We start from the raw sequence: 17,591 nt of genomic DNA on the forward strand, positions 1-17,591 counted from the left end.
CCCAAGACAGAGACATCCCACAAAGCAAAATGAACTCCAAAATATGTTATAAGAGAACTTGAAATTAGCTCAAATTCTTGAAAAATGCAAGGATGTGTTTCAAGACTTTGAAGTTTTGCAGCATGGAAGAGATCCTTTTGCCTGAATATGTTCAAAGAGAGGTAAAACTAGTTATTCTGATTACAAATTATCATTTTTGAAACACTAGTGTTTAGAAGTAGCTATTACATATAACCTTCACCATTGTTCAGCTGCAAGTTTAGGAAAGAGTTGACTTGTTGGTTAAGGCAGAAATATATATTGAACATTTTTGCCAAAAGAAATTTTAATGTTCTTTTTATACCAACTTCAGTGATAAATTTTCCTTTCTGCCAATTAGTTAGTAGCTCCCATTGCCTATGCATACCTTACTCATTCTGACAGTCTGCTAGAGTACAGAATAAGATGCTTATCTTCCTGTTTGTTACAACTGCCATCTAACTTGGTTGATAGCTACATTATATACTTTCACTATTTTTTCATTTTTCTGAAATATCATCTCCAACTCTACTGTTCTTATATTTACTTATTAGTTATCATTTCAACAATTTCCCCATATTTCATAGTACAATTATCACCATCAAAATTCAGCATTTTTGATGTCTGCTCTATTTAACTTATTTATTCTTTAGGCTTATTAATTTCTAGCCTAAATAAAGAGACTTAATATCTTCTTATTCATGACACAAAACTTAAAATCTTCACCTGCATGTTTATTTTCAGACATCATTGCAGACCAAAGTCTTTGCCAAGTGTTTGTTAATGATGATTTATCTGCATCAGCTCCAAGCATTAACATCTCCATAAATAGTATCCTGAGTTCTTGGATTCTTTATCTTTGCTAATTGCAACAACCAGAATTTTTATTTTTTTTAAAAAAGGATACTTGTTCTTCACTGGAACAAACAATTCCTTAGCCATGAAGATATATTAAAAATGTCAATTGGCTGGTGGAGAGGGGTCTGAAATAAATTCACCTAATATGATTCTCTCTTGAAGTTCGGATGAGAGATATGCAAAGCACTTGTCCAAGAACAACAATTTAAAATTTTTCATCTAGTATAGTTTTACTGTAATGAATGAATTCACTCCTTAGCCTCCAGATGAGTTGTAAAATCAACAAAATAAAAGAAAAAGAAAGCACAGTTGTGTTTTCTTGTTGATACAGTGATGCACAGGTATACTGCATCTGCCTTGCAGAGTACCAGAGATTGGCACTTCCCCTCTGCCTGTTTTATGCGTAGCCTTGGCTGAGCATCCTCAGAGACTTTTGGACCCCTTATCCCTCATTACGAAGCTTCTGAAAAAACAGTGCTGGGAAAGAACTATCCTTGTTCCTAGCATCTCATTTGTAATATTCATTATAAGTCTTCAAAATGTTCTTTGCAGCAATGCCACTGAATCCATGATCCAATTTCTTGGTTTCCTTTTGAAACAATTGTGTCAAGTAGAAGTTAACATTATTTTCACTATGAATTCATGTGTTTCTAATGGTAGAGCATTCTCTGTCCAGCAATGTGCTTGGGGAAAGAATCTAAACCAGACACCATCTGTCTTCTGCAGCTGTATCACTGGGCCTGATCAACACCAGGAAAGTCTGAAGCAGGAGCTCTGGCACGCTATCAAACACCCAAAAACTGTTTGGAAGAGTTGCCATAGAACTCCAAAACTGGGCCCGCTCACCTGATTCCCAGCAAGCCAATCACTGACACTGGGGTGGCAGAACAAAGCCAGGTGCAGAGAAAGGAGTCAAGCGGCCAAGGCTCCATTCCTGGATCCCCCTGAGAGAATAACAGCTGTGAATCTCACAGGTCAAAGTTGAGAAGGGCCAGTGGGTGGTCAGCTCCTGGGACCTCTGGTTTGTTCACAGTGTCAATGGCCTTCCTTTGACTAGTTAGTAGTAGGGGTCAGCAGGTTTCCTTCGAAATGGTAAAGGTAGACTCCAGTACATCTGGGTCAAAAGATAGCCTGAGTATTGCTTTCTTTAATGGAGGCCTCTGAGTTCCTGCCAAAGCTCTCGGAATGAAGGGTGGTGTTGAGATGCTAACTGTGTGATTTAGGGTCTCTTACCTCTGTGTCACTCCCTTACCTCAATGAGTTAATCTTTACAGAGGAACTGCAAGCGAAGGAAGAGATACTGGGGCTCAATAAAAGAAACATCAAAGGCACTGGGGGTGAAGGGCTCAGCTTCCAGCAGCATAGGCCAAGGACCAATGAAGCACGGTTCGCCTTGCCTGACGATCCCCACAAGCACTCCCCCCAGGACCTGTCCTCAAGCCCCAGGAATAAGAAGGCCAGGAGGAGGTGCTCACTGGGAACCAAACAGCTCACTGCCTTGGGGCCTCAGAGGAGAAGGGGCAGAAGCAGATAAAAATTGTCTGAGACACCTCAGTTCTACCTGGTTCAGATCTGCACATGCTAAGACACCTGCTCTGTCTCAACTCTAATGATGCCTGTGTCTGGTACCTAAGCCCTCACATGTGAGGGACAGGGAGAAAAAAGGGCAAAACTGCAATAGGAGATGAGAAAGGAGTGAAGAAGAAGGGAGCAGTCACATGCATTTTCATGTTGTGGCAGAAAATGTTAAAATTAAGAGCAGATTGAATCAAAAGAAAAGTTAGATTTTTTTTTTAAGATTTATTTTATTTATTTGAAAGACAGAGTTACAGAGAGAGGTAGAGACAGAGAAAGGTCTTCCATCCACCAGTTACTCCCCAGATGGCGCAATGGCCTGAGCTGCGCCGATCCGAAGCCAGGAACCAGGAACTTCTTCCGGGTCTCCCATGTGGGTGCAGAGGCCCAAGGACTTGGGCCATCTTCTACTGCTTTCCCAGGCCATAGCAGAGAGCTGGATCAGAAGAGGAGCAACCGGGACTAGAACCAGTGTCCATATGGAATTCCAGTGCTTCAGGCCAGGGCTTTAACCTGCTGAGCCATAGCACCAGATATTTTACATGACTAGTGGCCAAAGACACAGAAGTAGCAGAAGTGAGGGTAGATGAGCAGAGAAGAGAAGCAGCAGCATTCAATACATTCTGCAACTGCTTCCTAAGAGCCAAGCACCCTGCAGACACTGAGGCATAGCTGCAAGGAGTGCAGGTAGCACACTACCCCCGGATAGTTGATCACACACACTCACCCAGGTCAGGGCACTGGAAGGCAGAGGCAGCAGTAGCTATAAAGTGTTAAGGAGAGAAAGTGTTAAGGAAGGGCTGGCACCTTGGCGCAGTAGGTTAATCCTCTGCCTGCGGCACCAGCATCCCATATCGGTGCCAGTTCTAGTCTCGGCTGATCCTCTTCCAATCCAGCTCTCTGCTGTGGCCTGGGAAAGTAGTAGAAGGTGGCCCAAATACTTGGGTCCCTGCACCTCCATTGGAGACCAGGAGGAAGCACCTGGCTCCTGGCTTCGGATCGGCACTGTGCACCGGCCATTGCGACCATTTGTTGGGTGAACCAATGGAAGGAAGACCTTTATCTCTGTCTCTCTCTCTCACTATCTAACTCTGCCTGTCAAAAAAAAAAAAAAAAAAAAAAAGGCTTGTGGGAAAATGGGGTTAAAAGATAAGTTTATTCTGGAGGAGTTTTTTTTTTTTTTTAGAAAATCCATGCATCATTTTTTCATAATGTGCATTTTCCATGAACTTTTTAAAGACCTCTTATATAGTAATAGCCTGCATCTTATTTAGAAAGACTGTCTTGCAAATGATACTAATGCATAACACATATTAAATGAATTCATAAATAAAATGAATTCATAAATAAATTCATAACTATAAACTGTACTCTACCTAGTGTTGTTCTGTGGTTTTCATCTGAATTCCATTTGAGGGATTAACTCCTGATATTCTTTCATGTCAGGAAGATTTTCATTCCCTTGGTGACCCATTTCTCAATTATACTCAAGGTAAAGTGAAGGCTGCAAGCTTGGGGTGTCAAGATTAATCTTCAAAAAGCTGCATGGGATGGAGTGATTTAAGTATAAGGACATCACAAGTTTATGTGTAGACAGAATTAAGGAGTAGGTGGAAATGGCCACTGCTTACCCAATCTATGGTATCAACATGAAACATAAGCAAAGAAGTACTGAGGGCAAAGTAATGTCAGCCTAGAAGGAAATTAGTAAGTACTGTGGAAAGGCACAGACTGCTGCCTCCACCACGGCCTGTCAGTTATCAGTATTAGAATGGGATAATAAATCAGTTGAGCTGAACAATTTTCCTTCTAGATTAAGGCAGTTATTGTCAAAGAAACACTCTAAAAGGAAGTAACCTCCCAATTTAGTACGATTTTGAATAAAACATGAAAGAATGTTTGGTCATTCTGATATTAAAAGTCGCCTGAAATGGTCGATGATCTGTGAACCCACAACTCTGGGCAGGGATGTCTGCAGCCCAAGCTGCCTACCCCTTGAGAGAGCATCTCCTGCAGGAGAGTGCTTCTCTGCCTGAGAGACACTGGACTCCTTCCCTTAAACCCCGTGATTCCTAAGGGCAGGGGCCTCAGATCCTTGCACAGGTAAATATCTAGTGAATAAGTGAATGCTTACTCACCCATCCATCAATAAGTGTTGTCTACTGCTCTCTACTGGTTGTCTGAAGTACGGCTCTGGTATGAATCTCTTTAGAGTATTGTTGACTTTAGTTCACCCAGAGCTGTGCCTCTAGCCAGGCACTGTGCAATCCCAGCCCAGAAACTTGCTCCCTTCTTGTGATCATTGGAACTTGCCTCTTTGTTTCCAACTTTGCTTCATTTCTCAGCTCACTTTAGGGTCCACTGAGCTCTACCCTTTTTTTGTTTTGTCTCCACCTTGTAGGTCCACATGTGTCAGTGGAGCAGAGAGGTGAGTCTGGCTTCTCAGATTCTGGTGACCCTCTGCCTATGGAGTGACTGAGAAGGGCAGTGGGCAGGGCATAGACATCATTAGCCCTCCATGCCAGATGCTGTCCTGAGGTTCCTCCTGAGGGAGTCCATGTTCAATGCTTCCCCATCCTCTTCACATAGTACAAGCCAGTGGTATCATTCATTTCTTTTGGTAAACCACCAAAGATTTCTCAACCTGCTCTGAAAACAGTCTCTATTTATCATATAAACAATAAGGGCAGGAGCTGGCACTGTGACACAGCAAGGAAAGCCTCTGCTTGTGATGCCTGCACCCCACACTGGAGTGTCACTTGGAGTCCTGGCTGCCCCACTTTCAATCCAGTTTCCTGCTAATGCATCTGGGAAGGAGATGGGTGATGGGCCAGGTGCTTGGGGGTCCTGCCACCCATGTAGGAGACCAAGAAGGAGTCCTTGGCTCCTGGCTTAAGTCTCGGCCATCTCTGGCTATTGTGGCCTTTTGGAGGAGTGAATCAGTAGATAAAAGATTCTCTCTCTCTCTCTCTCTTATTTGAAAGGCAGAGTTACAGAGAGGCAGAAGGAGAGAGAGACAGAGAGAGAGAGAATCTTCCACCTGCTGGTTCTCTCCCCAGATGGTCGCAATGGCTGGAGCTTCATTGTTCCAAAGCCAGGAGTCAGGAGCTTCTGCCAGGTCTCACATGTGGGTGCAGGGGCCAAAGAATTTGTGCCATCTTCTACTGCTTTCCCAGGCCATAGCAGAGAGCTGGATCGGAAGTGGAACAGTCAGGACTTAAACCAGTGCCCATATGGAATGTTGGCATTGCAGGTGGTGGCTTTACCAGTTCACTACACCACGGTGTTGGCCCCTTTGTCTCTCTCTCTCTCCTTTGTCTTTCCCTCTCTGTTGCTTTGCCCTTCAAATAAATAAACTTTGAACGAATAAGGTCACACAAAAATATTCTTTCCAGCTTTCCCCCTAATGTTGCACACCACCATTCTCCTGCTTAGGGATATGGTTCACATGTCATTAGGAAATGAGTCATGGGGCTTACCCTAGACAGATGTGTCCTATGAGAACATTGGGCATGTGCGTACACACACACACACACACACATACACACACCCTGCCACGTGCTAGAGGCAAACACCATTACACCCTAGTGAAAAACATGGGACCTGGCATTTTAAGTAGGGCCCTAACTGGAATATTCTTCTTCAAATATTAATTCTGCAATTTAGAGATAATTGGATAGAAGTTTCTCTGGAGCAATCAGTCTCCCAGCTCTCTCCAGAAAGCAAGCACTCTGGGCCATGATCTCCATGCCTTTCTTTGCCTCTTCTCAGGAGACAAGCTGTGGACACATTTCAGGCCCTACCAACCTCAAATGACATACTCAAATAATTGAGAAGTACCAGGGGAAGGCTAGGTCATATACTTCTCAGGTATACCCACAGTCTTGTCACAGCACATAAAGTATTTTTCATGAATGCAAATATTCATTTTTCTGGAACTCAACTAATCAGAAAGAGAAATGTAATTGCTTGTATTTAGGTACTTCCCTAGTCTCTCTTTTTTTGTCATGATGCTCAAATGTACTGAGGTAATACTGAATGACTTTGCAGGACTCCGTGTGTAAGCCCCTCCCTGTGGGGAGCCTACACCACTGTGCACATGCACACCTGCACAGCTACGTGCTGTGAGAGCTGCTGGGACGGACTGGTTGGGCACTTGGGGAGCTCTGCTGTGGAATCTTTCATTTGGTTTAATTAATGGACTGTTTTAGTGCTTTCTCTCAGGTCTCCAAGAATTAAGCCTTCTCAGCACTCATCGTGGTGTGATCATGTTGCAACAAACGGCCCAAAGAAATCAGATCTGGGAAGCAGATGGTCAATGAGATTCAGCGTTAAACATGTGCTCACAGTTCAGTTCCAGTCTGCACTGAAGGGCTGTGGGCCAAGATAGTCTATGGCGGCGGTTTGGGGCTGAATCTTCATATACCTCTTGGTTGAAATATTTACTTTATTCTTGCAAAAGAAGCATTTCTGGCTTGTAGAGAGAAAAGGCGTTGGGGATGAGGAAGGGAGCAGAATTTCTTGCTATTTCATAGAAGGTCAGCAGGGAGCCATCTGTAAGGAGCCCCTTGGATCAGAGAGCTGGTCATGCAGAGGCCTGGGGGCAGTGTAGACAGCACATGGAATAGAAGTGGCAGAGGCCGCATGTGCAGAAGCCAGGACATAAGTAGGGCCTTGTAGGACCTTGTGACAACTTTGCCTTTTACTTATAATAAGTTAGGAAAACTTTAGAAAGCTATAAGCAAAGGAATGACATAATCTGTTTGATATTTTAAGCAGGTCACTCTGGCTGCAGGGTTGAGAATAGCCTGTACTAATCCCAAAGTGTTCTTTGTGATATCAAAGTTCTCCTGACAGCAGCTCGATGCTATGAGGGAAAGACAAGTCGGATGGGAGAGAGCACAGTGTAGCATGTGCCTGCCACGTGACAATGCCTTATACACGTCTTGTGTCCTCCCGAGGACACTCCACGAGATAACCATGGTTCTGATCTGCCTGGTGTGGCCCCACTAACATCTGCTGTCCAGGCATAATAATTCACAGAGGATTTTCTCTTTCAAAAAGCCCTGGTTGGGATGGTAGAGGGCAGGGTGATCACTCCAGGAATAGATACTACACATGCTATTCCTTAGCGCAGGTAAGACTTGGAAAACTTATATCACCTGCCACCATTCACAAAGCCAGGGATGCAAACAAGTGCTTGAAGCCAGACTTTACTCATCTGAGCTACAGTTGACTTGTGGCTGAGGCTCTGTCTCACTCTGAATCTTCCCCTGAAATGTGGATGGGCAAAGTGATGAAGGCTAAAGCGTTGCAGAGTGCTTGGTTTGGGTTTATAAATGTCACCCAAGGTCACATAGTCAATTAGCTAGTAAGTCACTCACTAAGGACTTTAAAAGGAGCCCTTTAAACATTAGCATCCACTTTTGCCTATATCTATATAATAATGCAGAAGAATGTTCTTTTCTGTGTTTTGATGATCATATTTGTTTTATATCAACTAAAGAGTGACATGAAAGGAAAAAAATTAAAATTCTGTCCATATTTATTTTATAAATTTGAAATATGTTTAATTATCATTCTATGAAAATATATTCTTTTGAGTTATGATATTTTAAAGGTGGTCTAGTTTTTAAAAGAAAAAAAGAAATGATTTTTTTTTTTTACTTAGCTCAGCTGTTACTGAAAACTTGCTGTAGGCTGTCATCAAATGTTTCAGAAAGATGCTTATTTTCTCACTGGAAGTCTGATCAATGCAAATATTTTGCAATTATCATGATACTCTCCTGCATTCACTGTTATTTCTTGATTTGAAGAAAACCACCAAGCATGCCCCTTGTTGACTTGCTGAAGTCAAGCATGAAACATTTCTTCATCCACAGTTGTGGCCTCAAACCTCACTTCCCGTTATCATCCATCCCGCCTGAAGGGAGTCTGAAGCCAGAACCTGAGAGGAGGCTGCCAGGAGCTGAAGTGAGCTGAGTCAGCTGTCTTATCATCCCTGGGCATCCCTGCCAGACCATTTACCAGAGATTCTTAAGGATGGCCAACCCAGGGTGGGTGATCAGCTCCTCAGTACCTCTCTGTACCAGCGGGCAGACTGTGAATAAATCCAAGGAAGATGAGGAACAAGCTCAACTTGGCAGTGCTAGCCCCTGGGAGGGGCTTGCTCTGATCCCACTGGCAAGCTAGCTCAGCCCCCAAAGAATGGTGATTTATAGGCTAATCATCTCAAAGACCCTTTTCTTTTGAAAACATTCCAGTAATCTTTTGAAAAGAAGAGGCAAAGCCACAAAATTAATTGGCTCAGAGTGTAAATGCCAACTGCATGGAAAATCCCTCTTTCTGTGCTACTAAATTAAAATATATATACAGAATCCTCAAGTGTGTCCATAAGACTTTTCCAGCCTGGGAACCTTAAGACAAGCATTAAAAGCTTAACAAAAAGGAAAAAGTTCTCATCATCATTCCTGATTCTTCTTCCAGCTAGCTTCAGGATGCTTTGACACATGGACAGACAATCCCTAATATTGAAGGTCAACCTCACTTTACTCCTCCTCGCAAACTCAAACCAGAGAAGCATCAATTTTGTGGTTGAATCTACTGTGGGCTTTCTTAGTATCACAGGAATGGTAACTGAATCTCCACGGAGACTGACTTTCCAAAAGGTGGCACTCATCGTGCCTAGGCGGCTCCTTGCTCACCAAAAAGGCCGGGTCCCTCATTAATTTCTGAACACTGAGGTGTCATAATTTTTCCATTTTCTTATTTTAATGAATTTTCTCTAAGTGAGCAAATATTCTCTCTGGGAAAGGGGTGGCTGGATTGATCTGTGAGAACCCCTCCTCCCCAAAACATGAGAAGACCGAATCAGATCAGCTCTAAGTTTCTGTATTACATTGCACTATTTGGTTGGAGAAAATGTCTTAAGAAATGGTTGGTGTGCTTCAGCTAAGAAATTACCTCTTTAAATGGGAAATGCTAATGGATAAGTTTCATTAGCTGGCTGGAAGAAAGGATGAACAGAAAGATGCAGGGGAGACACGCTGAGCCTTTATTGCTGCTCCAGTAAATGAACCCAAAATCAATAGTTCATTTCAAGTACAATGCTGTTTCTTTGGTATCTTGGATCTTTTTTTACAAAAGCTCATACAATTGCCTTTCGTATTTTTTCCCATGTAATAAACTGTTCTTGTATCAAGTCAGTGGCCATTGGAAGAATTATAAAATTGGTATCTAACAGAGTTTAAATAAAGTTCATTGTTAAAACAGTACAGCACTTAAAAACACTGCAAAATGAGAAAACAAAAACTAATAGAATAAGCCAATGAGATTTCTTCTGTTTCTTATTGGTACTGTGGATTTAAAAATTTTCTAAACACCATTGTTTAAAAGCAGCATAAATTCTTGACAGATGTTAGAAATTGGGTGAATAGAATAAGTAGATCCTAGCTTCTGCAGGGTGGAAACCAGGATTCCAAATATCTTACTCTCCTTATATTTTTTATACTTCTTATGGACATCCCTATGAATACCACTCCTATGCTCACATGACTACAGAGCAACTGGTAGGATCTGGAGCTGTATTTTATAAATGGGGTTTTATGAGGGCAAATTGTCAAAATACATGAGTATACCAATGTAAATAATTAGCATTATTTCTCCTTTCATTAAGTTGGCCTTCTGCCATATCTGAGTTAATCAACAAGGTGTTTTTTTGTGGCACACAGCCTCTGGGCTCTGTGCCATGTGTCATTCTAACAGGAATTGGGAAGACAAAACATGAGGTCCCTGATGGGAAATAAGGCTGGTGGGGAGAAGACCAGACTCTCCATGTAAGTTGAGAAGAATTCAGCATGAAACGGAAGAGCAGGGGAGGTGACTTCAGTTTGGGATGTGGTGGTTTCAAAGCATCTATGAGCTGCTAAGCAAGACTTCCAGGGGAAGCTAAAAAGACGAAACTGAAGAGGGGGCAGAAAGAGGGGAGTCATTGGACCACTGGTGATAACTACTGCCATGATAGCAGAATAGTTTCCAGAGAACAGGTACCCTATCTGAATCATCTGTATTTCCTCTGGTTCTCAGTACTCCTTGCACACACTTGGTACCTTAATACCTGTTGGCACACATATGCATGTGAAATAGTTAAAGATTGGATAGTAGAGATGATGAGAGGATAAGCCACCCAATAGGATACTGGATCCTTAAACCAAAAAGAGGGCAGTACTGAGGGATGGCATTTGGCAGAGTGGTTAAGATGCCACTTTGGATGCCTGTATCCTATATCAAGGTGCCTGGGTTCAAGTCCCTAATCTGCTTCCAATCCAGCTTCCTTCTAATGGACACCCAGGGAGGCAGCAGGTGATGCAAGTAATTGTGTCCCTGCCACCAATGTGGGAGTCCTGGATGGAATTTCAGTCTCCCAGCTTCAACCCTAGCTATAGCGAGCATTTGGAGATTGAACCAGTGGATGGGAGCACTACCTTGTGTACTCTCTCACTCTCTCTTTCTCCCTTTCTCTCTCAATGTTTTTTTTAAAAGAATAGGACCAACGATGAAAATGTGTATTCTCAGGTTAACAATAATCATTAGGGAGATGTTCAAAGGCGAGGGAAGGATCAAGCATTTAAATCCACATTCTCAAGGGAAGAAAATCAAGTTGAGACAGAGATAGAAATATAGAAAATTGAATGAAACTCAAATAACAAGGCTGATATCACATGTTGGGGGTCTGAGTTGGAGAGAGATTTAATGAGAATGGCTAGTACTTCCTGTGTGCCAGAATTGCTATGTGCCAGAAGCACTGCTAAGTCTGGAGGACATTGTCCTAAACACTATAAATGTACTAAAAACAGTCTTGTGACATCGGCAGTATTTTTATCCCTGTTTTATAGATGAAACAGAGTTGGCTAAGGGAGGCAAACTATTGCATGGAGATTGACAGAACACATACTCACTCTCTTTCTCTCTCTCTCACACACACACATGCACACATACACACGTTGCTGTTTAATCTCTAACAAAGAGGCCATTAGTATTCAATGAGAGAGAATTTTTTTCTCTAGGGGGATGGAGGCAAAAACAAGGTGGACATCAGAGATGCAGAGGATGGATGGAGAGAAACATTTGCTGAAACAGTGGAGATTAGAAGAAAGTCACATTTGCTGAGTAGTAATACAGCTTACTGGGAGATGAGTTGTCTGCCTACACACACACGCTTGCACTCATTTTCACTTTTGAACACACATGCAGGTATTATTCTTAAAGCCTAATGTTCCAAACCAGGGGTAGGAAATTACATAGTATGGACCATCTCTGCTAGCTGCATGTTTTTCTACAGCCTGGGGGTTAAGAATGCTTATTATCTTTCTTCACTGTTTAAAAAAATAGAACAATACTATTTCTAACAAATGAAAATGATGTCCAATTCCAATCTCAGTGTCCACAAATGAACTTTTAGTGGCACATGTCATGTCACCTCTGACAGACTGTCCAGAGCGGCTAGCTCATGGGCTGGCAGAGGTGAGCAAATTCAACAGAAGTGAGCACTTTCAACTTCACAACTTACTGAGTATAAGGTGCCAAAGAGTCTGGTCCTTCTCAAAAAAGATGCCAGTCCCTGTTCTAAATCATGTCACTTTTTAATTTTGACTGCATTTCACAAAGGAACTGAAATTCTGTACCTGGCAAAGACTCTTTCCCAGCTCTCACAATGGGCATTTCTTTCCATGTATCTCCATCAGAGTCATTCTTGGCTATCCAGGAATCAACAATCAAACAAAACAGCTCACGTGTGCCCATGTTTTCCAATCTGATCTCCTCCAGGTACCAACTGGGATCCTTCCCACCATTGTCATGTCCAATGCGTATTTTATAGATTTCACCAATATCTTTAAGATTTATCTGCAAAAAAAGAAGAGAGAAATAAAACTCCCTACATCTCTGATTTGATTTTTCACATCCAAATTCATATTCTATTTTGAACTCAGCAGCTACTTTTTTAAACCCCCTACTAATTTCCTATAGATCTAGTAACAGAACATCATGAAATGTCTGGTGAAGCACATGGTCACTGACCACAGACAAATTGGTACATTAAATCTAGCTACTTTTCATCACATCTTTGTTTAGAACTTATCATTTTTTTAAAAGAAATGTTTTATTGTGATTATTGATATGCATAATTCGTTCTCTGGTGTTTATAATACATTGGATTTTCCCATTAAAGGGAGATCCTGAGGAAAGGGCACCATATGCACACCTAGCTTTAAGTGAGAGTTAACCAGACAGAGCTTGAGGTAGACTGAATTTTTATAGGAAAGACTGAGATTTTTCAATAATTTTGGCAACGTGATTATATATCCTTTGCATCCTCACTGCACCCAAACATCTAATTAATTGGTACAATAAATGTTGTAACATATAAGTCATTATTAAAAATAAGCAATATTTTTCTTCTAAAAATTCACACATGGATCATATGAAAAAGAAACTCATCAATTACATATGAGTCTAGTTTTCCATTTCTGCCTAACAAATTACCACAAACAGAAACTGAAAACACGACCCAGTTATGTCTCCTAATTCCATGAGGCAAGAGTCTGTGTAGCTGAGCTAAGCCCTCTAGTTGAGCCCTCACAAGCCCAGATAAAGGGTTGATGGGATTGGGCCTTTCTCTGGAGGCACTGGGGGAAGATTCAGCTTCCAAGCTTATTCACGGTGTTAAGGGCCTCAGAATCCAATTCCTTAAGACTATAGGTCCTTTTGGTTGTAGGACTGAGGTCATCGTTTTCTTCACACATGGCCCTCTTCATCTCTACATCAACAAGGGCACATTAAATCCTTCTCATGCTTTGAATCTCTTGGCTTTCACTCTGCTAACAACAGGAGGCAAGTGATTGAGATTAGGCACACCTTGATAAACTAGGCTAATCTCCTCCAGTTCCATTAATGAGTAATCTTCATTACATCTGCAAAATTCTTTTGCTGTGAGACATAACATATTCACGAGGTTACAGGAGAGCCAACGATCATGGGGACAAAATTCTGGCAGCCAAATAATAATAGCCAATAATAATATTAGAAACAGTAGCAGAATTAATGTTAGAAACAGTAGCAGAATTTGTATTATGGTTAAGAAACTGCTTGGGACACCCAAATCCCATATCAGAGTGCATGGGTTTGAGTTCTGGCTCTGCTCTCATATTCCAGCATCTTACTAATGTGCTCCCTGGAAAGCATCAGGTGATGGCTTAAGTACTTTGGTCTCTGTCACCTGTGTCAGATATCTAGAATGAGTTCCCAGCTCCTGGCTATAGCCTGACCCAGCCCCAGCCATTGAAGGCATTTGGGAATGAATCAGTGGATAGGAGATTTTCTCTCTCTTTCTCTCTACTTTTTCTTTTTCTTTTTCTGTTTTTAGAGAGAGACACACACAGAGAGAAGTCTTCCAGAGGTCTTCCGTTTGCTGGTTCACTCCCCAAATGGCCACAACAACCAGGGTGGGGCCAGGATAAATCCAGGAATCAGTAGCTTCCTCCAGCTCTCCCATGTAGGTGTCTCTCTGCCTTTTAAAGAGTAACTAAATTGAAAACAATTAAAATTTAAAATCAAAAACAATTTTCTCTGCCTCATGGTATTCTGTCTCCTTACTATTACCACCACAATCATCACCCATATTTTTTCTCCCTTGTATATTACTATGAATAATTACCACAAGAAATGACTCTAGGGTTAATGAAGATCTACTCACCATTTTCTACTAAAACACATTTATTAGAAATATAATCTTGCATTTCTGTGTTTGGGATGAAAGCTCTGAATGAATTCTTTCATGTAACCAAAATATCTGTTAGTCAGGATACATAGGAACAGAATTCAACAGATTGAAGCTAAATACTTAGGCCCTTCCCATTATTTTGAGAACAATAAGGTTATAGAAACTCTATCACAAGGAAATCTTAATAGTATAGGCAAATGAACTCCTAAAATCATCCCCAATGCTGAAGCAGCAGAAAATATTGAAAGCATTAGCCACCTTCCAACATAAGACACAATAGCACAATGGCTAAAAACCTCAGTTTTTGAAATCCAGCAGATCTGGGTTTGAAAGTTCTTCTGCACTTGCTGGACATGCACATTCCAGCAAGTTTCTCAACCTCTCTATGCCTCCGTGCCCCCATCTGAACAGTGAGACAGTCTATATCTTAAAAAGTACTATAGCACTCAATAGATATTAGCAGATTCCTAAAATGAAATACCTAAAGCCACTAATGTTATGAACAGAAAAGGTTTATTTAGCTCTCAGTTTTGGAAATTCATATCCAAGATTGGGCTTCCCTATTGATTGGGTGTCTGGTGAGGCAGGCAGATAGCAATGGGGGAGCTTGTTAGGACGAAGAATCACCTGATGAGCCAGGAAGCAGAGAAAGGCTGGGCCCAACTCATGCTTTTGCAGCAACCTTCTCTTGTGAGAAATACCTGAGAACATGTCCCCAGTGATTTGAAGATGTCCCATGAGGCCCCACTTCCACAAGGCTCTACCAACCTGCCACCAGCCCCACCTTGGGAACCAAGCCTTTAACACATGTGCCTTTGGAAGCCATTCAACAGCAAAACTAACCTACAAAGTGTATAAGAAGCTATAAGAAGCTATTATTTTTCAACCAGAGTTTTGTGCTAATAAAAACAAACATATCTAAATCTACTTAATCTAGAGGTAGGATAGGAGAGGGTTAGTCAATGAAAACCACAAACAAAGTAACCGAGCCATATACTAATTAATGTTATGGATTACTCCCAAATTACTTCTAGCATGTTTAATAACTGGAAAGGTTAATTCTGCTTTAATGTAGTCAACCTTGGTCATCACAGTTTCAATTTATAAAAATGTAATATACCAAGAAATTGTTCTTCTACATAACTGACTGTAGTTTTTCTAACACCCTAGATTTGAAAATACAACGTATAGTGATTCTAAAATATGGGATGGCTTTCATCACAAATATGAGCCTCATTCTGGATCAGTTGTCCTTAAAAAATACTATGCTTTAAATAGTATATGGTCACAAACAAAAATAAAATTGTTTTCACAATTCTGTCAGTTGCTCTTCACTCTCCTGACTGTTTCTTTTGCAGTACAGAAACTTCTCAATTTGATGCAATCCCAATAGTTAATTTTGGCTTTGACTGCCTGCACCTCCAGGGTCTTTTCCAGGAAGTCTTTGCCGGTGCCAAATATTTGCAAACTATGCTACAGATAAAGGATTAATAACCAGAATCTACAAAGAGACCAAGAAACTCCACAACAACAAAACAAACAACCCACTTAAAAGATGGGCCAAGGACCTCAATAGACATTTTTCAAAAGAGGAAATCCAAATGGCCAACAGACACATGAAAAAATGTTCAAGATCACTAGCAATCAGAGAAATGCAAATCAAAACCACAATGAAGTTTTACCTCACCCCGGTGAGAATGGCTCACATTCAGAAATCCACCAACAGATGTTGGTGAGGATGTGGGGATAAAGGGACACTAACCCACTATTGGTGGGAATGCAAACTGGTTAAGCCACTATGGAAGTCAGTCTGGAGATTCCTCAGAAACCTGAATATAACCCTACCATACAACCCAGCCATCCCACTCCTTGGAATTTACCCAAAGGAAATTAAATTGGCAAACAAAAAGCTGTCTGCACCTTAATGTTTATTATTGCTCAATTCACAATAGCTAAGACCTGGAATCAACCTAAATGCCCATCAACAGTAGACTGGATAAAGAAATTATGGGCCCGGTTGCCCCTCTTCCAGGCCAGCTCTCTGCTGTGGCCAGGGAGTGCAGTGGAGGATGGCCCAAGTACTTGGGCCCTGCACCCCATGGGAGACCAGGAGAAGCACCTGGCTCCTGCCATCGGATCAGCGCGGTGCGCCAGCCACAGCGCGCCAGCCGCGGCGGCCATTGGAGGGTGAACCAATGGCAAAAAGGAAGACCTTTCTCTCTGTCTCTCTCTCTCTCTCTCACTGTCCACTCTGCCTGTCAAAAAAAAAAAAAGAAAGAAATTATGGGATATGTACTCTATAGAATACTATACAGCAGTAAAAAACAATGAAATCCGGTCATTTGCAACAAAATGGAGCAATCTGGAAAACATTATGCTGAGTGAATTAAGCCAGTCCCAAAGGGACAAATATCATATGTTCTCCCTGATCGGTGACAACTACCTAAGCACAAAAAAGGAAACCTGTAGAAGTGAAATGGACAACATGAGAAACGGTGACTTGATCAGCCCTTGCCATGACTGTTAATGAACAACTTAATACGTTATCCCTCTTAGTATTTTTTTTTGTATGTTCTACTTAATACTATTGGTTTAATTCTGTAATTATTACACAGTTATTCTTAAGTGTTGAAACTTAACTGAAAAGTGATCCCTGTTAAATATAAGAGTGGGAATAAGAGAGGGAAGAGATGTACAATTTGGGACATGCTCAAGCTGACTTGCCCCAAACGGTAGAGTTAGAAACATACCAGGGGATTCCAATTCAATCCCATTAAGGTTGCATGTACCAATGCCATCTCACTAGTCCATTTGATCAATTTCTGTTCACAACTGATCATAATGATAGGACTAAGAATCAAAGGGATCACATAAACATGACTAATGTCTGAAAATACTAACTGATAGAACAAAAAAAGGGAGAGAATGATCCAACATGGGAAGCGGGATACACAGCAGACTCATAGAATGGCAGATGTCCTAAACAGCACTCTGGCCTCAGAATCAGCCCTTAAGGCATTTGGATCCAGCTGAAAAGCCCATGAGAGTATTTCAGGCATGGAAAGCCAGGACACTCTGAAAAAAAAAAAACAAAAAACAAACAAAAAAAACGACCTAAATGAAAGATCTCTGCGAGTGAGATCCCAGTGGAAAGAACAGGTCATCAAAGAAGGAGGTACCATTCTCTGAAGGGAGGAGAGAACTTCCACTTTGACTATGACCTTGTCTCAATATGATCAGAGTCGGTGAACTCAAAAGGCTTCTATAGCTTTGGCAACTCATGACAAGAGCCTAGGGTGATTACTGATGCCATAAACAAGAGTGTCAATTTGTTAAGTCAACAACAGGAGTCACTGTGCAC

General features: G+C 41.5%; 1 protein-coding gene across 1 annotated transcript in view; it reads right to left on the minus strand.

Moving 5' to 3' along the window:
• RP1 (RP1 axonemal microtubule associated) overlaps positions 1 to 17,591 on the minus strand; it is a 293,476-nt gene that overhangs the window by 8,196 nt on the left and 267,689 nt on the right. The window contains exon 25 of the mRNA XM_062189888.1: positions 12,135 to 12,354. Coding sequence (XP_062045872.1) covers positions 12,135 to 12,354 — 220 coding nt within the window. The remainder of the gene's footprint in view (positions 1 to 12,134; positions 12,355 to 17,591) is intronic.

This window comes from Lepus europaeus, chromosome 4 (genome assembly GCF_033115175.1).
Source record: "Lepus europaeus isolate LE1 chromosome 4, mLepTim1.pri, whole genome shotgun sequence".
Taxonomy (NCBI): domain Eukaryota; kingdom Metazoa; phylum Chordata; class Mammalia; order Lagomorpha; family Leporidae; genus Lepus; species Lepus europaeus.